The sequence below is a fragment of the Miscanthus floridulus genome, chromosome 3 (genome assembly GCF_019320115.1).
Source record: "Miscanthus floridulus cultivar M001 chromosome 3, ASM1932011v1, whole genome shotgun sequence".
NCBI classification, from domain to species: Eukaryota; Viridiplantae; Streptophyta; class Magnoliopsida; order Poales; family Poaceae; genus Miscanthus; species Miscanthus floridulus.
Genome location: NC_089582.1, coordinates 104,204,140 through 104,231,912, shown reverse-complemented (window position 1 = coordinate 104,231,912; position 27,773 = coordinate 104,204,140). Strand labels below are relative to the sequence as shown.

At 47.1% G+C, this 27,773-nt stretch overlaps 1 protein-coding gene and 1 pseudogene across 1 annotated transcript; both read right to left on the bottom strand.

Annotated features, from left to right (window-relative positions):
- Positions 1-1,212: 1,212 nt before the first annotated feature.
- LOC136541992 (O-fucosyltransferase 35) lies at positions 1,213-8,676 on the bottom strand. Its single transcript, XM_066534213.1, has 9 exons — positions 7,888-8,676; positions 4,299-4,436; positions 4,138-4,207; positions 3,980-4,050; positions 3,805-3,893; positions 3,566-3,698; positions 3,250-3,482; positions 2,031-2,507; positions 1,213-1,872 (listed from the first exon to the last, which is right to left on the bottom strand). Exons 1-9 carry the CDS (start codon positions 8,401-8,403, stop codon positions 1,671-1,673), a joined length of 1,929 nt encoding a protein of 642 aa, XP_066390310.1. The 5' UTR covers positions 8,404-8,676; the 3' UTR covers positions 1,213-1,670.
- A 3,463-nt stretch (positions 8,677-12,139) lies between these two features.
- LOC136541991 (uncharacterized) lies at positions 12,140-26,384 on the bottom strand (annotated as a pseudogene).
- Positions 26,385-27,773: the final 1,389 nt, after the last annotated feature.

The following is a 27,773-nucleotide window of genomic DNA, read 5'->3' as shown; positions in this document are numbered from 1 at the left end:
ATGTGCTATTGGCTGTGTGATAAGGTTATGTCACACTACACTGATGTTTTTATGAGATTCGAGACAGTTCTATGCGATTGAAATAGTACTGTACTGTTACAGACTTGGCCTGAGTAGGCGAGGTATGTTATCCTCTTGCTTAGTTGAGCACCATAACGTTTTACTAGCCACATGTGCTGTCAGGAACTCTGAAGAGGCAGCCTACGCAGCTTCAACTTTTATCAGACAACTGAAACTGAAAGCCAGTCTTGAAAGCATTGATCTCTCATACGACGACCTATCTTCATTAATACTCGTTCCAGCGCCTATGTGGGGTTTTAGCTATCATTTTCAGACGTTAAACAGTATTCAGACTTGCATTAAATTAATCACCGCGTCACGTATTTGGGATCTTGGGTTGGTGTCTGCCTGGCTGGGTCTATAAATAGATGAACTCCTGAACGCTGAACCCTAGTCGAGTAGCAGTAGTTGTAGCTTCGCCTCCATGAGAAACTCCTCTGTATCCTGATTCCTGACTCAGTTTTCTGCATCCAGTGAAATCGGCTACTGCCTACTGGTTCCACCTATAGTTATTTTTTCCCTTCAAACTGTGCCCAATCTTGCTCAAGCCTTACGCGAGAGCATTTCCAGCAAAGCTCTAGTAGTACACTTTACAACCATCCTTGCGAGATATTAGCGGTGTTTTTTTTAATGTGACGACTTTCATCATTTTTTCTACAAGTTGAAGCCAAATAAAAAAAAAACATAGTTTCACTCTGCTAAACCTCATGAGACTTGCTGTGGTTGGGTACTGCAGCATACTAAATGGGTGGGGACACGAAAAGTGTGTGATCAGTACCATTTTTTCCTTTTTTATTTGAAAGAAATAATGGGTAACTAGCAATTACGGGAACAATTATCTGTCACACCACACCATGACACCAAGAACAGCCCCCTAGCCGAGGCACACGCCAACTCAACTTGGAGATGAGTGTGCATGAAGAGAGTGAGCACCCCAGCTCCACCAGGCACCAAGCCAACCACGACATGCTACCAAATCAATTCGGGTCCGGAAGCGACCAAGCACACGCAATGGGAGGCAAGGCCAGTTTCATGTAAATTAGTCGGATATATGGATGCTATAACCTGACATTTTGCACAAGGTCAAACTGTTTTCTTGAGACTCGAGTATATAAACTAGGGCTGTATGCACAATCAAAATTTGTAGCTACATTCTGAATGACTAGTGCTGGAAATGTATATACCATTGTATTTGCAAATCTAGTTGTACAATTCTGCAAACAATTTGTCTAGTTACAAATAATCAAGTACAAAAGAAGTTGTGGAAAATTATAAGCCCTCGGCATAATGTCCTCCAGTGTATGTACCTTTTATGTACCAATTGCGGCAAATGTCATAGCCTCATAGGCATAGCCACTCACATACTACAGTTGTGCGAAAACTGATCAACAATCATGCCCATTGCAAAACATCCATTATCCATACTGTGAACTCCAGTAAGGGCTGAAACTGAAATGAGTTGTCCCAGCAGTGCTGTATTCATTGGAACGAATTCACTGATCATGACTCAACATCGGTGTAAGTAACACCTGGCACTCTGGCAGGCAGTAGAGGCCTATATTTTCTGACTTACGAGGCGCGGGTTAAGAACCATCAGCACACCTGCATCTTCATTCTTCACTATGTTTCTCACATATACAGCCAGGCATTGGATTTGCAAAGAAAGACTCTTCTAGCTTTGGGAATTCTCCAGGCTCCCTAAAATATGGAGCACCTATTCTATCTTTGTGTAATCTTTTCACTTCTAAGCTGAATATATCCCAAGGCACTCTTCCTTCATCAAATTCATCTATCAGGTTCACAAAACTCATCCTGCAGGACAAAGAATCAGATATCAGATATTCAGAAAAAAAAGGAGGAACAAGTGGATGACCACATGTCTACAACACAAATCACAAGGCTACATGTTCATTTGGCGCAAAATGAAATTGACCATAACAAGTTACCCATCTGACAGTTTAATGTATTACCTGTCTGGGTTAATAGTCTTTCTGAAGTTCTCAAAACGACGATGGCCTTGTACAGCCTTTGCCATATTTCCATCATAAGTGTAAATAAAGACATCACTCTGAAGAGCCACGATGTAATCAAGACCAGCAAGCATATTCTGATGATTTTTGAAGGGTGCAAGTTCCTCTTCTGTAGCCAGTGTAGAATGAGAATAAATATTGGGAAAATCATCCTTCAGAGCTTTCATGCTTCCATTGCCAAAAGCTTCACCAGCAACCAAGTAAATTCTTGTGCTTCGAGTGAAACCCAATCCCTTGAGTAATAGTGAAGTTTCTCTTGGTGTCAAAGGACAGCCACCAAGGCTTCTTCTCTCAGTAGCATTGATTTCTTTCTCTTTCCAGTGACTGACTTCATAACGCATTTTACGCAGTTCCTCCTCTTCTTCTGATGTCAAGTTATGGCTGCAACCAGTAAAAGCTAGCATGTCCTTCTCATACCTGAAAGACATCATAACTGACACAAATTAATCAAATGAGCAAAGCCTGAAATGTATCTGCAGCTTACTTTGTGCATGATTACTACAATATGTTAATACATGATTTATCTTAATGTACTAGAAGGTGCAGCTAGAGAGTTCAGTAATAAGATGTATTAGTATGGTTACTTAAGGATTTCAAGTAAAAATTCTGCTTCGCCAGACTAGCTAAACAAACTTTGATATTTGGCACCATAATTTTGTAGAATTATTGCTGCTGTAGTTACAAGAATTTATGGCTAAAATTTCAAAGCAATTTTTTAGACTAATTAATGATTGATGAAATTCAACTTTCCTTGAGAAGACGATTTCATAAAATATCTGTCAAGCAGCAGGCCTGTTTAAGATCATGCATCATATACTCCACTTTATCTATAAAAAGATTACGACGAGCTCCACAGCATCTTTTGATTCCAATTCCAACCTCAGTTGTCTTTTCTTTAAAGAGACACGATAATAATTCTATTTGTGCTATCTTTGATATAGCAAAATGATTATGTAATCTGTCATGCAATGCAAGATTTATCGTTCAACATTTTGGAGATAGAGAAACTAAGATTTCAATCCTCATATTGTTATAAATATAAAACAACAGCTAAATGGAGATTCAGAATTAAGAAATAAAATAACTGACTGCACTAATCAGGCACAAAAATAACAATAAAAATATGCAGACAGAAGCATCCTTAGATAAAGGATCTTGCCTTAGATGGAGAGCAAGATATTGGCTTCCATCCTGACGCATCCTTGAAACTAGGGTATTACCAAGATCTTCAATTGTATGAGAATACTTCAAAGATCTGTAGTTAACTCGGCATCTTAGTTTCTGAATATAACTAGGAAGGCCATTGTTAGCAAGGCGAGAATCTGTATGTGTAAAGTAAATGACTTTGTGTTTCTTCAGAAGGGGGAGGATTTCATCTCTGTAATAATGCACCTGCCCAGAATATAATACTGAGTGAGTGCTTTCATCATATCTCAATGTAAACTATTCACAGATATCGAGTTTCAGGCTTCAACCTTCGACCAAGATATCGGAGCTTTAGCCAATGGTTCAATGTCACTGTATTCAGGGGGAAGTGTTTCAACAATATCAGTGTCTTCTTTCAGTGACTCAATGAAGTGCCTCCAGTTGAAAAGGTCCTTAAATTCACTAGTGAAATGAAGAACCAAGAATGAGTGCAATGATTGCATTGATTGACAAGTCTATAGTGGATTTGAGATTTAGAGATAAGAGGGTTGCCGCTGAAGATCCCAACCTGTCATCTGCCCAGTAGGATGTATGATCGAGTGAAGGAAGAACCAGAGTTGCCTTCAGGATCTTAGCAACAGCAACCATATCACATATCTACAATGTGAAGAACAGTGCCAACAGATATCAGCCATCAAATACAGATAGTAACCTAAAACTGATCTATACAATAGTAGTCGCACCCCAAATCTCATTTGATTCAAACCTCCATTTGCGTTTATGATAATGTAACCATTCGTATGAGAATCTTGCTCTACAAAATTAAGAACAAGAGACTAAATTAGGTTAAGAAAGGACAGAAGAAAGGCTAGATATATTACTGATATACAAGCTAACTTACTTTTATGAGAGTTTGAAACAATGCATTGTCTGAAATTTGTACTGCTTGGCTGAGACCAGACATCAGAGGCCTACATGAAGCACCAACAACAACAAAAAAAGTTGACTTCCATAAATCATTGCCGACAAAAGGATAGGTCTAGGAAGAGATATACTACTAGCCTCAGCCACACTGTCTTCTCTTCCACTGATGCTAGATTCCACAGTCATCAAAGTCCTGTCACTCTCTTTTCCTCCCATGTATACAAAGTGATGGCCAACTTGATGCACTTTCTCACCAGAGAAGGAGACAGAGAGATCCTAGAAACATGTACAAAGGCAGCCAATTTGCATTATAATAGTACAGTACAAACCTTCTGATTCTTAAATTCATTATCTAGATCATACAATAGTTTTGGATTAACTATATAAAAAAAATCCAGGCTATAAAAACTTCATGAAATGCTGAAACAATGTGATAAGCTCAGGGCATACACAAAAATACAACATGATTGGAAAGAAACTATTGCTAAAAAAGCTCAACCAAGGGGCAAAGATACCCTGAAGGCATTGCTTCAAAGGTCGAGACTCAAGAAAAGGCACCTGAAAGCATGCTCTTACCGGTACGGGGACATGGTTGCCACAAGCACTCATGCTTTTGGGGAACACAGCAAGGGGCCTTTTTGTGCAAACCAGGGTTTGAGCCCTTGTTGGTAGCCTCGCAACTGGAGGACTTGTCCTCATGCAGTCATGCTACAAGCATGTTCTCTGCCCGGACCAAACAATCTTTATGTATAACTTTAGCAATAACAGAGGCGACTCTAGAAAAACTCGGAAGAGAAATTTATGAAATTGGTCATTGATCAAATCATGTGTAGGGAAGTCAAGCATTGGCTAATTGGTAGACTAAATAGAGAGATAAGGGCACTGCTCTAATCAATGGTGAGAAGCAATAAGAAGGTTGCAGTTTTGATTTGGCAGTACTTTTTTTTTTGTGAAAACACAGGAGAGCTGCGTTTCATTGTATTATAGAGATGAAAAAATGGGGGTCCGCAACAGGATCCTCACTCATACGGGGACCAAATATGAGTGAGGCAATTACACAGCCTTAAGGTTTAAACACATAGTGGACAATACGACTCGACCTTAACTCAAAAAGACCTAGTCTGCAAGCGCGAGACCTAACCCCTGTAATTTTCTCGCCCCAGCCATGCACCAGAGGCTGTGCTCATTCTTCAGCTCACTCCAAATCATGTTAAGCGAAGGAGAAGCCCCCTCAAAAACACATGCATTCCTATGCTTCCAAATAATCCAGGCCCCTAAAATAATTAAAGTGTTCACTCCTTTCCTGTGCTCCTTGCTGCCAAGGGACATTCAAGAAGGTCTATCCTTGGCTGGTATTAGAGAATCCCTACAGCTATGGGATTGCCTCTTGGAAATTATTTTGACTGACCAAGAGGATCGTCATTCGTGGAGGCTTGATGCAAGTGGATGTTACTCTTCCAAATCTGCATATAAAGCTTTTTTCTATGGTGCTGTGACCTTTGAGCCTTGGCGTCGGCTATGGAAGACTTGGGCCCCTGCCAAATGCAAAATGTTTTTGTGGTTGGCAATCCGAAATAGATGTTGGGCGGCAGAAGGCTTGCTAAGAGGGGCCTCTCTCATCCGGATAAATGCCCGCTATGTGATCAAGAAGATGAGACAATACAACATCTTTTAACAACATGCGTGGTGGCAAGACAAGTTTGGTTCAGATTATTCACTCCACTGAACCTAGCAGATTCAGTCCCCCGACAAAATGAACTGAGCTTTGCTGACTGGTGGCGCACGACGATGAGCAGAGAACTCAGTAAGGAGTTTTTATGTATAAGCCCAAGCAATCAGCACAGAGATTAGTCATATTAACTAGGGGTGCAAATGGTACGGATATTTTCCGACTGTAGCCGAGTTCGAATCCGTTTAGAGGAGTTCAGATCCATCCATATCCGAGTTCTCTATATATATATATATATATATATATATATATATATGATGTTGATATCAATTCGTATCCTATCCGACACAGCTAACACTATTCGTATTTGAATCCGAATCCGAGAATCACTGTAGCTATCTGACCATTTGCACCCCTAGTATTAACTACCATATGTACACCTATGGCTAGTAAAGACCATGACCATTGACCAGGATAAAATGTGTGTACATGACAATGTTTTTGAGGCGTCGCCTAGTCGTCGCCTAGGCGACAAGGCGTGGTCGAGGGCCTGGGCGTCGGGGTCGCCACGACCTCAGCGTGTATGGCGTCCGCCTCATAGGGTTAGGCGTCGCCTAGGCGCAAATGGCGTCGGGCGGACGCCTACAACCGCGCCACGGACGCCGGATGCCGGTCGTAGGGGAAGGGCGCCAAAAGGAGCGCGGCCTCGCGGGAAATCGACCGCGCGGGCGCCCAGGTAGCTTCTTCGCGTGGGAAATCTAGCGCGAGAGTCATTCACCGCGAGTGCGGGCGAGGAGAGGGGAAGAGAGAAGGCGGCGGACGTACTTCGACCTCCGCTGGGCGCGGACTCTGCTCGTGTCCTGCATCTGGTCGTCCGCCCCTGCCGTGGAGCCTGTCGGGCCCTTCCGCCCCTGCATCTCCGCTTGACTGCGCCTCCGTCGGGCCCTTCCGCCTGGTATGCTCTGCTTGTCTGCTCTCTGCTCTCTGCTCTCTGCTTGTCTGCTCTGCTCTCTGCTCTCTGCGCCTCCGTCGGGCGCCTCCACTCTGCTCTGCTTATCTGCTTGTCTTCCGTCTACTCTGCTTGTCTTCTGTCGGGCCCTTTTCCAAATCTCGTGCTCTGCTGTCTGCTCTGCTTGTACTGCAGCACTAGTATATGTATGTGCTCTGCTTGTCTGTTGTTTGCTCTGCACTAGTGCGGGAGAAGAGCTTTTGGAAAGGAAAGAAAGGAACGTGGGCTCAAGAATTGGCAACAAACGAGGTATCTATGTGCTCCACTAGTATATAAAATTCTAGCTTACAACGCCTTACAATGTGTGTATGGCGTCGCCTAGGCGTCCGCCACAAACGCCTAGGCGTTGTGAAGGGGGTCGGGCGCCGCGCCTCGCCGCGGCGCCTCACCATAGAGATATCCGGGAGAAGAAAACGAAGGTGCACTAACAGCCTACAGAAACCAACTGTCAATAGTCAGTAACACCAGAGCTAGCGTCTGTTTGTAAACTGCCAATACCTGTCCCGAAAGTTTCTCAGTGATACCTATCTAATGAAGTTCCATATCAAACGGTCCAACCTAACAGATCCAAAACCAGAATATTTTTGCTAGGCCAGTCACTTATATCACTCAGCTAGCTTATTGCACTGATTTATTATAGTATCCAAACTACAAAGGATCAAAATAGAATGCAGGTCCCATCAGATATCTGTTAAACTGTTGCTGTTCAAATCCCACTGAGTCAAATTACATTTAGAAATTACTAGGCTCGTAAAATGCATTGCTACAGTTGGGAAGGCCAAGGATCATAAATTCTATGAAAAGTGGCATCTGACAAATGAATTCAGAAAATCGTGACATTTTCTGTAACGAGACCACCGAGCTTGCAAGTAACTGAACAAGTAGGCTGAGAGCACGTTTATTCATCATGACAAGTTCGGATAAGACATTTAAGTGAATCTCCTACGCCTGGACTGGAGCTGTTGATCAGGACTCAGTAGGGTGAACAACATAGGAGTATCAAATAATAACAGCTACCATTTCAGAAAATTTTCCTAATCCTTTAGTACCTTCAAATCGGCGTCTTTGTCATTGCCAGGGAGGGCGAACCAGCCGCCCGCCAAGATCTTGGCGACGCCGAGGAACAAGCACACGCCGCAGAAGGCGAGGAACAGCATGTTCCCGAGCTTCCTCCTCTCCCGGATCCCCAGGCCGAGCCCGACCTCGACCGCGCTGCCGCCGGAGACCGGCGGCTTGAAGAGCCGGAACCGGAGGTGCTGGTTCTGCTGGCTCTGGTGGTGGTGGTGGAGGCCGCCACCGGACGGGTCCACGGAGTCCGAGGGCGGGCTCCCCAGCCCGTCGCACCTCGGCGAGCGCGGGGAGCCGATCTGGACCTCGATCTCGCCGCCCGCGCCGCGCTTGAACGAGCTGGCCCGGCGCGTCATGGAGCCCCCGCCGCCGGCCATGCGGGGGCTGTGCAGGCGCTGGTGGTGGTGGTGCAGGTGGTCTCCGCCGCCGCCGGAACCGGAGCCTGATGTCCCGGCACCGGCCGTCCCGCCGTTGCCGTGCATGGGCTGGTACCCCATGTGGATGCGGAGCGGGCTCCCAGGCCAACCCCCTGAAGTGGCAGTAACTTTTCCTTCCTTCCCAGAGCCCACGTGGTCTCGGCACTTATGGCAAGATTAGGGGAGGCGCCATTAATGGAGCTCGGTGGGGAAGTGAGGACGACTGGAGGAGGAGCGAGGAGTGGACTGGAGACGGGAGCCCGCGTAGTGGAAAACCGGGACGGGAGGATGGGAGGAGACGCACAAGGAAATAGTCAGACGTGGCGCTGCAATTACGGCCTTGCCATTTGGACGCGTTGGTCGGCGGCGCTCGTTCTCGTTCACATGCAGAAATTTGAGAAATTTCCATTCCCATTTCCTCGTAGCATCTCCAATGTTTTCCATATTTTGTTCTCCAAATGAGATGTTTGTCAACTCCTAAAATAAATATGAGAAAAAAGACCATCTCAAGAGTATCCTATATTTAACTTCCAAAATATTAAAATTGTAGCCCCAAACTCTTTTTCTGTGCGTTTTTTTTTCCCGTCGCAAGGTCGTGACCCTCGTCGCATCTAGGTCGCCGCCGCTTCCCTGCACGGTCCTGCCGATCACCAGCCCACAGTAACCGGCGGCAGCCAGCCATGGCCGGCTCCCTTCTCCCCGCAGCCGACCGCCAGGCACTGCGCAGTACCATGCAGCAGGCAAGTACTCCAATGCAAACAAAGCTGCTGGCTGCCGGCCCTCAACACAAGCTAGCAGCAGACGAAGGAACACAGTACCATGCAACACACAGGCCTAGATGCGACGAGGGTCACGACCTAGATTAATTCCAAACCAAATAACACAGGTCATGGGATTTACGCAGAAAGATCCACGGCAGAGCATTGTCCTGCGCCTGGCTTCCGTGATCACGTACCGTCGCGTGCGCGCCCCTGTTCGCGCAAGCACGAGGCCGGCAAGGGCTTCGTCGTCGCCGTCGTGAATGACGCGAGCGCTCCAGGGCATGGTTCGACCTGCTCTTCGTGTAGCCCAACACAACATAGCCCAACACCCTGTAGGCCGCCATGAAGGCCACCATGACGTCGACGTTGCGCCAACTGCACTCTTCCCCGAGCCCCTCGCGCCGCAGAGCACCCGTCCCCAGTCGCCTCGCCCAACGCCATATCACCAGCAGGAAGAACAACGTCTCGTGCACGGGAAGAGGCCAGCGAGGATCTCGAGCAGGGGTGGACTTGTCGGCGGCGCAGATCCGCTCCCCTGATGGAACCTCGGCGATGGCGCGAAGGAAACTCGCGCGGGAAGTAGTCGCGGGAAGGAGGGATGCCGCAGGGAAGTTTGGATGCGCGAGACTACCATGCGCGTATTTTTACGTGTGGAGGGGAAAAATTTGAGTGCTTAAAGATGGGGAAGCGATATGGAGTATTCTTGAAGATGAATTTTTCTCTCTTTTTTTTTCAAAAACATAGATGGAAAAAGGGAGGAACTCTAGGAGATGCTCTCGCTGAGACCTCCTCTCAGCTGGTGGACGTGGAACTGAAACGCGGGCGGCATAGATTTGCCGGTCTGGGGCCGCCGTTGCGTCGCACGAAACCGTAGCAACTGTTTGTCCGGACTCCGGATAAAGGAAAAGATCAGCTCAGCTGCGCCGCCGTGTAAATGTAACCGCTGTTTCTTATTATTGGCGAGTAGCGGTAGCAGACTGAAACCGCTGCATGAGACAAAGACAAGCGCACAGATTTGGAGCTGTTTTTACTAGCTGCCGTGCAAGGGAGACGATCGCGTCACGTGGATCAGTTCGCCAAGAGTAGGGGCACCGCCAATTACTATTGTTTGGCGAGGCCTTCTTTTATTCATTTTCTAATATATATATAAACGAAAGCCCCTTTTAAATTTTCAGGAGTCACGACTCGCCACTGGGAGGCAATGTACTGGCGTTTGCGTACTTCCCGCCTAAAAATAGGGAGAGAATGTGTAGGCGTCGCGCCTCCGTTCGGCTAGTAGGATTTGACCGAAAAATATTATTCTTGTTGAATTGATGTGAGAGAAAAATAGTGTTTTGATTGAAAAAAAAAACTAAACCAACCGGTAAGCCGAATGGATCCTTATCGTGAGCTGGTACGGCCGCGCGCACGTTGCTGCCGCAAGTCCATCGTGCGATCTGCTTCCCGCGTTAGACGAAGTCAGAGTTGGCTGCGAGGCAGACAGGCAGTGTGGCTCTGCGGCACGCGCTTGCCTGCACACTGCACCGGGACAGTCACGCCGTGCTCGCCGCCAGCGGCCAGCGGCCAGCGCATGCCTGGCTGCCTCCACGACGTTCTGCGGTAGAGCCATGGAGGGAGGCTTGCCCCGTTCTCTTCGCTATAAGCCATGGCTTAAAATACTGTTGGTTGATTTGTTATGAGAAAAAATATTATTTGGTGGCTAAAAAAGTACGGCTTATAAGTAAGCGAATAGGTCGGTTATTACCTGGAATTACTGTTGCAGGGAACAGATGTAGCAACAACTGCTGCAAAGCGAAAACAGAAAGCTAAGCTGCTATGCGGCTGTTTTATAAACTGAACTGAAGGGCTGAAAATCAATGCAGCTGAACAACAATTGATCTGTATTCTGTAGCTGCTCTCAATCTGCAGGATTGAGTTCAGAACAGAGAAACAGCATCACGGGTTCAACATCGAACTAGAAAGTTTCAAGAACCAGCTCAGCCTACCTTTCTTCACGGAGATTGTCATAACCATGCGCTGGTCAATTTGAACAATGCACAATGATGCTATTTTCAGAGGTATTCCCCACTCAGTTCACCGTTGCAAGGAGGTCTTTCGAAAAGATTTGGCTCTGGTTATCCTTCGAGCAAAAGCAGCTTTACATCCCCATATTGATTCATGGCTAGAAGCATTTGTGTAATTGATTTGAATTTTTTTCTTAACTTTCTTTGTTTCCTGATTCCCGAGGCTTGTAATTGTATTTGTAAACTGTAAATAGCTTTTTCAATAAAATTCCAGTAGGCAGTCAAACCTCTCCTGTTTCTTTTTTCTTTCTTTCTTTCTTTTTTTTTTTTGCTGAAATACAACAGTGAGGAACACAGCAAGCTGCTTCTAATGCTGACAATCTGAATGGCTGCATAGAAAAAGCAAATAGCAAGGTTGCTGTTGAAGAAGCAGAAGAACGAAAGGAAACCTTTGCAAAGCGGAAATAGCAGTATGTGCCAGACTGCTACAGAACAAACAGGGCAGCTCGAACTCCACAAGAATTTTTCCAAAGGAGATTCAAATCAACACCGATTGCAAGGAAATTTGTACAGCATCCTCACCCCATCCAAGAGAGTGCATCCCCATGAGATCCAAAAAAAAAGACTCAAGATATACCACGAATTTCAGAAAATCGAGAAACCCTAAGAAAATGGGGAAATTTGGGGGAAATCAAAATTCGTAGTGCTCAAGTGAGGTATTTGTTTGGGAATTACCCTAGGCTTGCTTACATAGGTCCTAGCACCAATTTGCCCTAACAAATTTCACACAAATTGCAGCCAAATCCGACGAACGAAAAATCCCCAAAAAGCTCCAAAAATCACAGAAAAAGAAAAACTTCAGATTTTGGGAGGAGATCAAGAGCTCGAAATCGATCTTTGGATTAGCTCAACATGTAAGATTACAAGCTACTCCTAGCAGATCTCAAAGCTTGGATGGAAAAAATCCACAAACAAACATGTTTTGTTTTGCAAAATTTCTCATGACTGCACACGGTCCAACAGGACCTTACAGGGATACGTATACTCAAGATGTTTGCGATCACTAACCATGAAGATACATATTCATGCAGGCTATGAACAACCACACTGAAATATTAGGTGAGGTTTTTTAGTAGAGTGTGATCACCGCGTTACTGATTGGAGTAAGGTTCTATTCCACAGCATCTCTTCATGATTCCTAACTATGTGTCAGGAAAGCAGATGCTCTATGCCCAAAGTATTGTTAATCCAAAGAACATGAGAGCAGCAACTGCAAAGCACAACCCTACAATCGCCGCAAATGCCTGCATAGTAGCAAGAGTAAAGACAAATAAGAAGATTTATACCCACTCTGGTTCAAATATGAACAGATACCCATTACGAAAAATAAACAAAGCTTTAGTATTTTACCTTCCCTTCTGACTTGAAGTTGAACTTGACTGTGAACCATCTCAGCCCTCTCTCAACAAAAGGAGCCAGAGCAAGGGCCCTGGCATCCACCATAACAGACAACGGTAACATTTCAGAATAGAAATCAATGGATTTGTACTGGTAATCCACAATTTTTTGAAATACGAATGTATATACTTCAGGATGTTCCTCAACATACCAGCAAAAGAAAAGTTGTTTCTAGCTAGACTTACTATGCTGATAAGAGAAACAAATTACAAACTAGCAAATGAATTTATAGGTTGGGTACTTGGGTATTTGACTCACCCTCCAGCTCGAAAGATCTTAGTAACTTGACTGCCAGCCCAGACCATTGCCATTAGTTTAACGAATCTGCTCTAGTACATAAAAAGATGTTACAGTATAAACAGGCAATGTGCAAAAAGAAAAAATAACTTACAACCATTACCTCTCAACAGCTGCACCATAACCCATCCTACCAGGAGCAGGCGCAAAATAAAACCTGAAAAGCACATCATTGTGATATACATTATCCACCTAAATGTTCATAATGCTAGTTCAATTGTTTTGTTTAGTGGAACTTCACCACCTGAACAGCTGCTTAAGTGAATCCAGCAGCCTGTTTTATCATTATCAAAGCACTAACCATTTTACAGTTTGAAGTTATAAATAGAAATGTTTCTTCTGTACACAAGTATTACAGACAAGGTAGCATTAAGTCTAAGATTTCGCAGATACATACATTTCTTACCAGACTAATAAAAATGCAGTCACGTAGTAGACACTGTTAAGTAGTCCATACGACAGAAACCCAGCAGCACCATATCTCTTTAGTTTTTCTAGCAACCTGGCAGTTGTAGAAATATATGGTCAATAATGTCACTTGTAGTACGGATTGAAAAGGCGAAGCTAATGTCATTCCAAGGACAAGTGTAACTATTCATGAGAATGGCTTGCAAATTTCCTAGTGGTCAGTATAAACAAGATAGATCTAGATCCATAGAGTGGTTATTTAAGCAATAATTCTTATTTTCAGATTCCAACTTTGACCTTAACCCCAACCTTCCATCTAAGCAATAGCTCTCTCGGTCAATTTTATTTCAATATAATAAGTTGACAAAAACATCGATAATATTTATTTCAAACCTGATAAATTAATAATTTGCGAACACAAGGTTGACAAGTACCCTTGTGTGTTCGTTTTGTGATGAGTGATTGTCAATGTGATCCACGAAGTAGGTTGAGTGGTGACTAACCCTACCATGGCGAAAGCTATGTGTGCGACATGTCTTTTGGCTTGTGTTGTGCAGGTGTGGAGCTCGGATGTGGTGGTCGACGGCGAGGTGAAGGTCAAGGAGGACGTGCCGTGCCGACAGACCGGGAGCGGTGAAGGACGGACGTGAGGCTTGGACCGAGGGACCCAGAGGCCGGGTGACTAGCCATGGTGGCTGACACTTGGGACATCGACAAGTGCAAGAAGACATGGAGTGACGGTGTTGACCGGGTCAAGACGGCGGACGCGTGAGTCGAGCGAGGCTCAGGAGGACTTGGCGGGCCGGCCGGTCGAGGACGGCGGTGACACGCGTCGGATGGCGGGGGACGCGTATGGAGTACGCTACTCGCGGACGGTTTGATGGTTTGGGCCTCAAAACCATCGGATGGACGGTTTACGGGTTTGGGCCTCAAAACCCGGGCGGAGGTTCCGAGGAGGGACGGACGGCACGTGGCGGCATCGGGGAGTTCGCGTCGAGGCGAAGCTACCGGTGAGAAGGCGCGGTGGCCGTCGGATCAAGATTACACCGGGTTGGATAACAACGCCCTTGGGCTTAGCGGTTCAACTCATTTGTATCCAGGGGCAAAACTGGGAATGTGTAATAGCCCTGTTAAATAGGATGAGGGAGCCCCCATCTTCCTCACCTCCTCCAGTTTTCATTTTCTCCTTTAAGGTTTCTTCCTCTAGTTTGCTTCCATGTATGAGAGAGGTCCACAACTCAAATTGTGACTTGGTTTTGAAGGAATCGGTGGCCGTAACCACCGTATGTCCTCCGGGATTCATGATTTAGTTGTGTTCTTGATGTGATTTTGGTGTTCTTCACGAGCTCCTTTTGTCCCTTCTTGTTTCCCCTCTCGTTTCTTCGATTTGGGACGGTTTTGGTTCGTTCTTGTTGCCTTGGATCGATCAGTGACATGAGTAGAAGCTTTCCACCGAAGGAAATCCACTAATTCCTCACGAGATCGCAGATCCGGGCAATTTTAGTTCTTGACCTATTTCTTGGGGGTTTTCTTCAATTCCTTCGATTCACGGAGTTAGAGTTTGTCTCGGGCTATGATCTTTTAGAGGTTGCCTTTCTACTCGCTTGTGAACTCTTGTGCAAAATTTCAAGTCATTTGGAGTTGATTTGATCAAGTTATGGCTTGATTTAATTTTTCCCGAGAAACTGCTCGTTCATACCGGACGTGTCCGATATCATACCGGACGTGTCCGATATTTCTCACTTTGGAGTTTTGAGCTGAAATTTTGTGGAGACCTTCCCTTGGTGTCTAAAGAGCTATGGTTAAAATTTCATGATTTTTGGACACCGTTTGATGGGGTTTTGGATTTTTCTCTTTTGGTCAGCTTGCTGCTGAAAATCCCGGACGTGTCCGATATCATACCGGACGTGTCCGGAAAATACCGGACGTGTCCGATATAATACCGGACGTGTCCGATATTTGCAGGAGCAGTGCTGTTTTCTTTTGGGAGTTTGCTCGTTTGGGCTTTGATCTGTGTTCCGTTTGCTCTGTGGTGACCCGCTGTGTTCTGAGGGAGCATCCACCCTTCTCTAGGGTCATGGTCATCAAGTCTTTCGTGTATGCTTTTTGGGGATTGATGTTGGGACAGTGGTCGAAGATTTCGAAAGAAATTTGAGGCTCCCATTCACCCCCCCCCCCCCTCTGGTCGCCGTTTCCGGTCCTTCAATTGGTATCAGAGCCGGTTAAGGATCATTCCACCTTAATCGGTCCGTGATCCACGAAGGCGACATGGAGCGTGGTTCTGGCAAACCACCGCACTTCGATGGGTCAAACTATCCTTATTGGAAGATCCGCATGTCTGCGCATCTCCAGGGGATTGATTGGCTCGTCTGGGAAATTTGCGAGGATGCTACTTACGTTGTGCTCCCTACCGCAGCCCGTACCACCCAGGATCACAAGGATCGGCACAACGCAAATAGCAAAGCTCGCAGTGTGCTTTTCTCGAGTCTTTCGCTTTCTGAGTTCGAGCGTGTCTCCGATTGTACTACAGCTCGAGAGATCTGGGTGAGGCTTCAGAGCTATCACGAGGGGACCGCACAGGTCAAGACCAGACTCTACGAGACATACAAGCGCGAGTACGAGAACTTCTCTCAGCTTGATGGCGAGTCCATCGATGCCATGTTTTCCCGCTTTCAGACTATCGTCAACAAAATGAAAGCGAACAAGGCCAACCTATACCTTATAGTGATCATGAGAGGGCGCTCAAGCTTCTCTATGCCCTTGATCGAAAGGTATGGGATGTGAAGGTGTCGGCGATCATCGAGTCCGCCAACTACGACACCCTCACTGTTGACGAGCTTTTCAGCAAGCTCAAGTCCACAGAGATCGACTACCAAACCCAAGCCAAGCTCAAGAATCCCTCTGCACCAACCATGGCTTTGGTCTCAAGTAGTGGTTCAAGTTCATTGACTAACCCTTCACAAGCTTCTTTCTCTTTGTCGTGCTTGATGTCAGTCACAGAGGAGCAGCTGGAGTCTCTTGGGGATGATGAGTTGGCACTCGTCATCAGTCGGTTCTCTCGGTTTCACAACAACCGTTTGAATCGCCGACGCAGTGGTGGCCCGAAGGAGGGATGCTATGGATGTGGAGATCCGGACCACTTCGTCGCGCACTGCCCCAAGAAGAAGCCCTTCATCAACAAGTACGACTCCGGCAAGCGCAAGGATAAGCGCGACTACACCTCTGGCAAGCACAAGGCCAAGGGCGGTTTCGACAAGGAGGCGATCAAGAAGGCGTACCGCAGGAAGGCCAAAGCTCAAGAACGCGCCTTCCTCGCCTCCCTCAGCGACCTCGACGACGACTCCGACGATGATCACTCTTCTTGTCCCTCGACCGACGATGAGTCCGAGAAGAAGCGCGAGGACAAGCTCAACGGTCTCTGCTTTGTCGCCGGTGCAAACCGTGGTGGGTTTTGCACTATGGCGGTTGACGGTGGAGCAAAGCTCAAAAAGGACGTCGACGACGACGAAAACGAGGTACCACCCACACTTGACTCACTTATGCTTGAGCTTGATACTATGAATGATACATTGATGAGTCAAGATAAGTTGCTTAAGCGTGCTGCCCGCGAGAGAAAAGAGTTTAAGGACCAGCTAGAGGTTGCTTTGAAGGAGTTGGAGCTTGCCAAGAGTGGTGTAGTGGTGTCAGAGGAGGAGGAGTGCGATGAGTGCGCTATACACATGTCTAACCTCTCTGACTTGCAATCCAAGTATGCTGTTTTGCTTGATGAATGTGATGAGTTGAAGTCTCGTTCTGGGTTGCTCGGTGCGTGCAAGTCCTGCTCAGGCTTGCAATCTGAGTTGGCAGAGAAGGTTGCCAAACTTGCTGAGTTTGAGAAGGCCAACTTAGATAGCATCACCACTACATGTGTTCGATGTGAAGCTTTGGTGTTGGAGCTTGAGTCCTGCAGGCACGACAAGATGGGAACCGAGGAAGAAAACACACAACTTCGATCCATCTTGAGCTGGGTGTCGTGCAGTGAGCCCCAGTTGGGCATGATGGTGAGCCAGTTCAGGCGGGGAACTGACTCATCGGGAGTAGGCTTTACTATAGGTGGGAAGGGTGAGCATGTCTATGGCAAGGTTGGTGAACATAGTGGTTTGAACCCAAGTGAGAAACCCACCAACACTCCCAAATTGATCAGGATCCCTCTACCAGAGTCTACCAAGCCTATGATCAAAGATGGTGTGTTTGAAGAACCACCAAAAGCTCCACCATCCAAGCAAGTTTGGGTTCCCAAACCGAACCACTTTCGGAACTCACTCGATACTCTACCCAACATCTCTAGTGCACCCCTTCCTAAAGCCAAAAAGCCTCAAAGAGTGAACCACATCCACAAGAGAGTGAGTCAACCACCATCCAAGAGAGAGGTGAGGTACCACTGCGACTATTGCCATAGAGATGGTCATTTGGCTGAGTTTTGCTTTAGGAGGAAGAGAGATGAGCGGCGCGAGTACGAGTTGAACAACCGGAATATGTACCGTCCTCCCCATGGCGTACATGTACCGCCTGTTCAGAGGCACAATGTTAGGCCTAGAGGTGCAATGCCTCAAGGTGCTAGGCCTCAGGTGGCGAGACCACGTGGTGGTCGTGCCCGGCGTGGCCCAAGTCATGATCTATATGACTCTGGACCTCGCGACCGTGGCTTTCAGTCCCACACTCCTAGCGGACCACGTTTTCCCCCACGTGGTGATCGCTTCTCTCTAATGGGACATGGCATGTATGGTGTTTTTCCTAACACTTTTCCAGGGCAAATGACTCAACACTGGTATTCTCCTCATTTCACTAACCCCAGTGTTGTGCCATTTGCTCACCCCCTGTCTTTCTATTGATGCAGAGCGGAGGCCTGGAGAACACGTGACTTGTTGATTCCGGCTGTTCGCGCCACATGACCGGAAGTTCCAAATGGTTCTCCAGCCTCGACCCCATGCAATACAAGGAGTACATCACATTTGGGGACAATAGCAAAGGTAAGGTGCTGTCTCGTGGGACCATTCGGGTCAATGAGTCTTTTATCTTGAAGGACGTTGCTTTGGTTTCAAGCCTGCATTTTAATTTGCTCTCTGTTTCGCAACTCCTTCAAGATGGGTTTGAGGTGCGCTTTAAGACTGGACTTTCTCGTGTGCTCGATTCTCAGGGACATCTAGTGTGTCAGATCGTTCCTTTTGGCCGAGTTTTCAGAGCTGATTTCTCTCAGTCTTTCGGTTCTTCTCGCTGTTTGGTTGCCGGATCTTCTTCTGATTTGTGGAAGTGGCATAGGAGACTTGGTCACTTGAGCTTCGATCTCCTAGTGAGGTTGAGTTCTCTTGACATGATCCGAGGATTGCCCAAACTTAAGTTTGAGAAGGATCTGGTATGCCATCCCTGTCGCCACGGAAAGATGGTGGCTGCTTCCCATCCTCCAGTGACTCAGGTCATGACCACGAGACCCGGTGAGCTACTCCATATGGACACTGTTGGTCCGGCTCGGGTTCGGTCAGAGGGAGGGAAGTGGTACGTTCTAGTGATTGTGGATGATTTTTCTCGTTATTCTTGGGTGTTTTTCATGGAGGGCAAGGACGAAGCGTTTTCTCATGCTCGTGACTTGATCTTGAGGTTGCAAACTGAGTTACCAAAGAATGCCATACGAGCTATCCGCAGTGACAATGGCACTGAGTTCAAAAACTCTCAGTTTGACACCTTTTGTGCTTCCTTGGGTCTTGAACATCAGTTTTCTTCGCCCTATGTCCCTCAGCAGAATGGTGTTGTTGAGCGCAAAAATCGGACTTTGGTTGAAATGGCCAGGACGATGCTCGATGAGCATAGGACTCCTAGGCGTTACTGGGCCGAAGCCATCAACACCGCCTGCCATGTTTCAAACCGCATTTTTCTTCGTGCTTTCTTAAAGAAGACATCCTACGAATTGCGGTTTGGGCGTCCACCCAAGGTGAGTCATCTTCGAGTCTTCGGTTGTAGGTGCTTCATTCTTAAGCAAGGTAATCTTGACAAGTTTGAATCTAGATCTTCGGACGGTATATTTCTCGGTTACGCTTCTCATTCACATGCGTACCGTGTGCTTAATCTTGAGACTAACCGTGTTGTGGAGACTTGTGAAGTCACCTTCGACGAAACCATGCCCTCTTCTATTTCGGTCTTTGAACGTGCAGGTGATGAAGAGATGGGTGATAGCATTTTTGTTGAGGATGACGATGACGTCGATTGGGATGATCCCAAGCCATCTCAACCGGCTGCCCCGATCGAGCCAGCTTCGACCACTTCGGCTCACGGCCCCGAGCCCTCCACCTCTACTTCATGGGGTCCGTGCGAGCCGCTTCCTCAATCGACTGAGGAGGCCCCAGCTGTGGATGAGGGGGAGGCGACTTCGTCTTTGGGTGCACCTCGACATATCCAGCGACGCCATCCTCCTCAGACCATGATCGGCGACATCGACGAAAGGGTAACGCGTTCCAAGTCTTATCATATTTCCCATTTCGCTCATTCTGCTTTCGTAGCTTCTTTTGAGCCTCGAGATATTGGACACGCACTATCTAATGCCGATTGGGTTAATGCTATGCACGAGGAGTTAGAGAACTTTGAGCGGAACCAAGTGTGGGTTTTAGTTCCACCTCCACCAGAGTGCCACCCCATAGGTACAAAGTGGGTTTACAAGAACAAGCAGAGTGAGGATGGGGTGGTGGTGAGAAAAAGGCGAGATTAGTGGCTCAGGGTTTTTACCAAAAAGAGGGAATAGACTATGAAGAAACCTTTGCTCCTGTTGCCCGTCTAGAAGCCATTATGATTCTTTTAGCATTTGCAGCTTCGAAAGGGTTCAAGCTGTATCAGATGGATGTAAAGAGTGCCTTCTTGAATGGGTACATAGAGGAAGAGGTTTATGTGAGGCAACCCCCTGGCTTTGAAAATCCAAAGTACCCCAACCATGTTTTTAAACTCCACAAAGCCTTGTATGGTTTGAAACAAGCCCCGAGAGCCTGGTATGAGCGTTTGAAAGCTTTCTTGCTTGATAAGGGTTTTAGGATGGGTTCCGTAGATAAGACTCTGTTCCTCCTCAAGCAAGGCACAGACATCCTTTTGGTTCAGATATACGTGGATGCTATAATCTTTGGTGGCTCTTCTCATGCTCTTGTTGCCAAGTTTTCAGATACTATGAGCAGGGAATTTGAGATGAGCATGATGGGCGAATTGACTTTCTTCCTTGGGCTGCAAATCAAGCAAACTCGTGAGGGGACGTTCGTGCACCAAGGCAAGTACACCAAGGACGTGCTCAAGAAATTTGATATGGGTGAGGCCAAGCCTCTTTCGACGCCCATGTCAACCACGACGGCCCTGGATGAGGACAAGGAGGGAGAAGCAGTGGACCAGAAGGAATACCGAAGCATGATCGGGTCCCTGCTGTACCTAACGGCGACGAGACCGGACATCCAATTCGCAGTCTGCTTGTGTGCGCGTTTTCAGTCTTCTCCGCGCACGTCTCATCGTCAAGCCATCAAGCGGATCCTCAGGTACCTTCGTTTCACACCCGAGTTTGGTCTTTGGTTTTCAGCTTCCTCCTCCCTTTCTCTTTGTGGGTATTCTGATGCGGATTATGCTGGTTGTCGTGTTGAGAGGAAGTCCACTTCGGGGACTTGTCAGTTTCTTGGATCTTCTCTTGTGTCTTGGTCTTCTCGCAAGCAGTCTAGCGTTGCCCAATCCACCACAGAAGCTGAGTATGTTGCTGCTGCTGCTTGTTGTTCCCAGTTGCTTTGGATGATAGCTACTCTGAGAGACTTTGGATTAGAGTTTAGGCGAGTGCCTTTGTATTGTGACAGCACCAGCGCCATAAGTGTAGCCAAAAACCCAGTCCTTCACTCAAAGACAAAGCACATAGAAGTTCGCTTTCACTTCTTGCGTGACCACTATGAGAAAGGTGATATTGATCTGCACCACATTAATACCCAAAACCAGCTCGCAGATATCTTCACCAAACCACTTGACCAAGCCCAGTTTGCTCGCTTGCGAGGGGAGCTTGGAGTTTGTTTCCCTTTTTAGAGGAGGGGAACTTTGGTTGTTGTATTCTAGTTTTGCTTTTCTTTGTAGTTTAGTCTTTGTTTTTGTTTTTATATCATACTTGCATATCATATCATCATGTATCATATTGCATCCTGAGCTTTATCCTTATAGTAGCTAGATTGACACTATGCTCTTGTTGGGGATGTTATGGATATACATGATGTGCTTTTGGCTTAGGCTCCTCTTGATCAATTGATGCATGTTATGAGCTAAGCTTATTTTCCAAACTGTGAACTTGATTAAAACTTGTTGAAACATGAAATGTGTTCACCACTACTTGTGGCACTAGCATGTGTAGAATGTGTTGAGATCTTTTTTCTTGCTTCATGTATATGCTTAGTTGCTACGGCTCATACTTTGAGTTACACACTTGCTTGAGAAACTTGAATTTGTGCTAAAACTTGAAAATCAAACTAAGTGAATTGAAAAGATCGGGATGGGTCTGTACTATCCTATGTCAGAGTATCGAGACAGCTCCAAATTGCACTTATTGGTGAACTTGAGCTCTGTAATGGATACCGAGATCATTGTCTTAAGCTTCTGATTGCTTTTGGCATAGGCTTGACATGGTCGCTAAGTCAGGTTTTGGTGGCACAGATAACCTCCCGCACACACTTGTCTGACAAACTTTGGTAATAAGCTGCATAACTCTGATAAATTTCAATTGGTGTCTAAAATTTGATCAAACCATAAGTTTGTCTCATGACATGATGTGTGAACTTTGTTTGGGGTAGTTCACTTTGCATACATGTGTAGCACAAGGTCGATCTCCTGTCTATTTTTGCTATGTGCTCCTTTGGTGGTGAACCCTCTTTTAAAATTGCTCAAACTTGATCAAAATTGCTTAAATGCCATATTTCGTCTCATTTGGTCACTTTGAGCATTTGCTAGCACTTGTATGTGTTGCTATATATACATGACAGCATCAACTAGAGCCTCTTTTCAATCTACTTACTATAATCTTGAAGCTTCTGCATTCGTGCATTTCTGCATTCATAGCATAATTTGAGAGGAAGATGCAATCTTTGGGCTCTAGCTTGATAAGTGCATGTGTCAACAAGGGGGAGAAGTTTCCACACTCACAATGTCACCTAAAGTTGAGCGATATGCATTCATTTGAGAGAGATTGCACTTGTTCAGGGGGAGTTGCATTTGAGGTGTGTTGCTAGATGTGTTGAGCCTTTGCCTCTTCTGGAGGGTCTAGCAGTTTTTCGGTTTTTCGAGCTTTGCTAGTGGTGTTGAGCCCGTTGCCTCTTCTTGAGGGCTAGTTTTGTTTTACTTGGTTGCGTCGAGCCGTTGCCCATGTCTTTGGGGACCAAGTTTTGCTCACCTTCAAATGACCCAGTTTTTGGCTTTTCTTTGGCTTTTGGTCATTTGGGTGAGTTCTTTCTTTTCTCTTCTTCTTCTTTTTCTTTTGCTCAAGCTGTTCGTGTATTGGTGTTGACAATGCACTCATCAAGGGGGAGATTGCGAACACAAGGTTGACAAGTACCCTTGTGTGTTCGTTTTGTGATGAGTGATTGTCAATGTGATCCACGAAGTAGGTTGAGTGGTGACTAACCCTACCATGGCGAAAGCTATGTGTGCAACATGTCTTTTGGCTTGTGTTGTGCAGGTGTGGAGCTCGGATGTGGTGGTCGACGGCGAGGTGAAGGTCAAGGAGGACGTGCCGTGCCGACAGACCGGGAGCGGTGAAGGACGGACGTGAGGCTTGGACCGAGGGACCCAGAGGCCGGGTGACTAGCCATGGTGGCTGACACTTGGGACATCGACAAGTGCAAGAAGACATGGAGTGACGGTGTTGACTGGGTCAAGACGGCGGACGCGTGAGTCGAGCGAGGCTCAGGAGGACTTGGCGGGCCGGCCGGTCGAGGACGGCGGTGACACGCGTCGGATGGCGGGGGACGCGTATGGAGTACGCTACTCGCGGACGGTTTGATGGTTTGGGCCTCAAAACCATCGGATGGACGGTTTACGGGTTTGGACCTCAAAACCCGGGCGGAGGTTCCGAGGAGGGACGGACGGCACGTGGCGGCATCGGGGAGTTCGCGTCGAGGCGAAGCTACCGGTGAGAAGGCGCGGTGGCCGTCGGATCAAGATTACACCGGGTTGGACAACAACGCCCTTGGGCTTAGCGGTTCAACTCATTTGTATCCAGGGCAAAACTGGGAATGTGTAATAGCCCTGTTAAATAGGATGAGGGAGCCCCCATCTTCCTCACCTCCTCCAGTTTTCATTTTCTCCTTTAGGGTTTCTTCCTCTAGTTTGCTTCCATGTATGAGAGAGGTCCACAACTCAAATTGTGACTTGGTTTTGAAGGAATCGGTGGCCGTAACCACCGTATGTCCTCCGGGATTCATGATTTAGTTGTGTTCTTGATGTGATTTTGGTGTTCTTCACGAGCTCCTTTTGTCCCTTCTTGTTTCCCCTCTCGTTTCTTCGATTTGGGACGGTTTTGGTTCGTTCTTGTTGCCTTGGATCGATCAGTGACATGAGTAGAAGCTTTCCACCGAAGGAAATCCACTAATTCCTCACGAGATCGCAGATCCGGGCAATTTTAGTTCTTGACCTATTTCTTGGGGGTTTTCTTCAATTCCTTCGATTCACGGAGTTAGAGTTTGTCTCGGGCTATGATCTTTTAGAGGTTGCCTTTCTACTCGCTTGTAAACTCTTGTGCAAAATTTCAAGTCATTTGGAGTTGATTTGATCAAGTTATGGCTTGATTTAATTTTTCCCGAGAAACTGCTCGTTCATACCGGACGTGTCCGATATCATACCGGACGTGTCCGATATTTCTCACTTTGGAGTTTTGAGCTGAAATTTTGTGGAGACCTTCCCTTGGTGTCTAAAGAGCTATGGTTAAAATTTCATGATTTTTGGACACCGTTTGATGGGGTTTTGGATTTTTCTCTTTTGGTCAGCTTGCTGCTGAAAATCCCGGACGTGTCCGATATCATACCGGACGTGTCCGGAAAATACCGGACGTGTCCGATATAATACCGGACGTGTCCGATATTTGCAGGAGCAGTGCTGTTTTCTTTTGGGAGTTTGCTCGTTTGGGCTTTGATCTGTGTTCCGTTTGCTCTGTGGTGACCCGCTGTGTTCTGAGGGAGCATCCACCCTTCTCTAGGGTCGTGGTCATCAAGTCTTTCGTGTATGCTTTTTGGGGATTGATGTTGGGACAGTAGTCGAAGATTTCGAAAGAAATTTGAGGCTCCCATTCACCCCCCCCCCCCCCCTCTGGTCGCCGTTTCCGGTCCTTCATAATTCCAAGAGGCACTTCTGTGAGGTATTCTGCCTCTTCAAGTGCAAGAGCTACTTCTACTCACCAAAATTAAAAAAAAAAGGGCAGACCCAGTGCCGGAGGCTCCCACATGAGTAGGGTCTGGGGAAGAGAAAAACCGAGGCAAGCCTTCCCCCCGCAAAATCTGCGGAGAGGCTGCTTCGAACCCGTGACCTGGTGACTCAATGAGACAGCTCTCACCACTGCACCAGGCCTGCCCTTCTTCTACTTACCAAAATTTCCAATGTAAAAACAAACTTCGACATTCATGACCTTATTAAATTATACCATGACATCTAGATAGGATATGACAGATTTATCATCATCGGTGTTTGGGTTTACAGTTAATCAGCCTATTCGCTGGTTGGTTTCTGGGCTGATAAGCCCGGCTGGTGCTGGTTTGTTGTGAGAGGAAAACACTGTTGGCTGGCTGATAAGCCCTGGCTGAAACCAACAAGCGAACAGGCTGAGTGAATACTCTTTAGTTGAGAAACTTTTGGCCTGTCTCTTTTCCATCTTTTCTTGGACCTGTGCAGAACCAAAAGGAAAGATCAAATCTGATCTATGAAAAAAATACAAACTGATGAAGAAAGCTGTCATGTCTCACAGCAACCATACCAGTGGAGCCTCCATGTGTCTGCTCAGTTCCTTCACCACTAACCACATCGATCTAGCCACAAAATGCAGAGCAGTTAAGTTTGAGATAACATCACTCAGATGTACTAAGACCAATATCTTATCATAAAGATTTTTTTAATCGCTAATTAAGCTCTTACAGGTGAGATGGTTTACAGTTTATTAAACTCATATACAGGTTTACACAAACACAAGCATGTACTCCATCAACTTTGTTTTTACCAAGAATGCCATAAATGTATAAAGAACAAAAGAAACACACATTCCAGACGTGCCTGCAAATATTTGGCTAGTATCATGTCGCGACATGCTTTTCCCTGGCAATCAAAGAAGCACCAGGGTGACTCAACTCCGGTCACACTGCAAAACCTTTTTTATAGCTTCACTACATGCATGTCCATATTACTAGTAAGTCCACACCAACTATTAGCTACCATATTTTTAGTAGCACAACGTTAATGATCCCTACCTTTTCACACCATATGAGGGAAGGTATAAAATATAGGACATACTGATAAATCTATCATAAATAAATATAGCACTTCCCATGATTAGTGTGTAGCAACCGGGATGTGCTTATGCTGTCTGGGCCTAAAAGAATCAACTGTCAATTCCTGAACTGACAAACAGGGGAGACCGTACTGTCCAAATCCACGTCCCGCAAAAGGTTCAACCTACTATAATTGTTCGCCGCATCAATACTAACAGCTTGAGCCTAGAATGGACTCGCCACATCCAATCGAGTGAATCAACCAATCCTAGACACAGATACAAACGCACAGCTCGATGTTCTTCAGCTCATCGGGAAATTCAGGTAAGGGTTTGTGAACAATGTCCCCCAATCAAGGCAACCAAAAACAAAATTCGTAAGCCCTCGTTGTGTAAAAGCAGAATATACCACCTCTCCAGGGTCTCCGGAGCTCCGCGCAGCCGTCAGCAGGCGCGGCCTTCCAGCGAAGGTCGATGCCACCGGTCTTTGCTGCCGGAAGGAGACAGAGAGAACCCTAGAGGCGCTGGAGAGCGAGAGGAGGCCGCACAGGGAGACAGCCGAAAAGGAGCAGGACGCGGGGGAAGCCGGAGGCCTCCGGAGCCTGGCCTGGCCGTGGGGCGCGGGGACGGTGACGACGCCATGTTTGCGCGCCGGGTCACAGAAAGGTTGGCTATGGCTGAGCCGCTGTTGTTGGTCTGTTTGGTAGTGGATGCCGCTGCTGTCCTTTTCATTTTGGTTCGTCAGTTGTCACTGCCGCTTTCGAGCATCCACATGACCACCGCATCTCGGTCCAGCTGATTTTTTTTTAATTTTAAACCGGTCCGTGTTTGGAATCGGCGGACCCTCAACCAACTAGTGAATTTGTACTGCGTATTTCTAATTCCGGATGGTGATACAAAGAGACACAAGATTTATACTGGTTCAGGCAATAGGTGCCCTACGTCCAGTCTGAGAGATCGATCTTATATTCCTTGCACCGAGGTGCTCGTAGTAGGGGGTTACAAGCTAGACGAGAGAGGAAGCTAGCCCCAGGTCTCTACGTGGAACGGTGTCGATTGCTTGAGATATTGATCTCAGGCAGCGGAGAAGCGCGTGTGTTACAGAGTGTTGAGCGTGTGTTCGTCTGAGCGTCTATGCGTGAGTTCGTGTCCCTCTGTTCGTGAGAACGTGAGCTCGTCGTGAGTTTTGTGAGCCCGTCGTCCCTAGAAACGGCCCCGGCCTCTCCCTTTTATAGTTGAAGGGGGACAGGGGTGATACATGTGTTCGCTACGCAGCGTCCTGTAAGCAGAGGTGGCGTGTTCGAGCCCTGTAGCTTGCTACTGTGGCGGCATGGTCGACGGAGCGGTCCTGTCCTTGATATGCTGGAGCAACGCGCGCGGTCACATCTGATCCTGTGCGTCATGGGAGCTCCAGTGATAGCTTGACGTAGGGCATGGTGAACGACGTGCCGGTCGCTGTGTGCTGATAGTGTGAAAAGCCGAGGCTCAGTTGGTGCCGAGGCCGAGCCATCGTGGGGGGCTCGGCGGGCGCGAATCCTGAGGCTGCCAAGACCCTGAAGTGGATTGCCGAGGCTCAGAGGGAGCAGTCGGTCCTGTACACTGATTCCGAGGCTACAGAGACCCAAACTTGACTCCTCACGCCGCGCTGTCCTCGGAGCTAGGTTTAGGTAGCACAGCGCCGCATGGGTGTCCGTCGTGGGCACAGTGCCGAGCACAGCGGTCGGTAACCCCTGCCCCGTCCTGTCCCGGGTGGCATGGCGTCGATGTGATCCACGTCTCGTCGGCCACTCTGCTGTGTCAAGCCGTCGTTCGGCTGATATCGCGGGAGCGGTTGATCGCGTTGGTTGGACGTGACATCCTGTCAGAGAAGTTGGTCAAGGCGGAGGCGACGGGGTTGTTTGCCGAGCCGGCCTCGAGCGAGGCGGAGAATCGGCAACTCGTCCGAGGCCTTCCAGGCAGGGCCTCGGGCGAGTCGAAGAATCAGTTCTCCGTCCGAGGCCTTATGAGCCAGCCTCGGGCGAGACGGAGAAT

Bases quoted from the DNA above. Each gene is read 5' to 3' on its own strand.
- LOC136541992 (XM_066534213.1), bottom strand. From the start codon at position 8,403: ATGGGGTACCAGCCCATGCACGGCAACGGCGGGACGGCCGGTGCCGGG. The intron at 3,483-3,565 runs GTTGAAGCCTGA...TATTCTGGGCAG, and splicing joins CTCCGATATCTTGGTCGAAG to GTGCATTATTACAGAGATGA. The intron at 1,873-2,030 runs GTAATACATTAA...TTTGTCCTGCAG, and splicing joins AAGACTATTAACCCAGACAG to GATGAGTTTTGTGAACCTGA.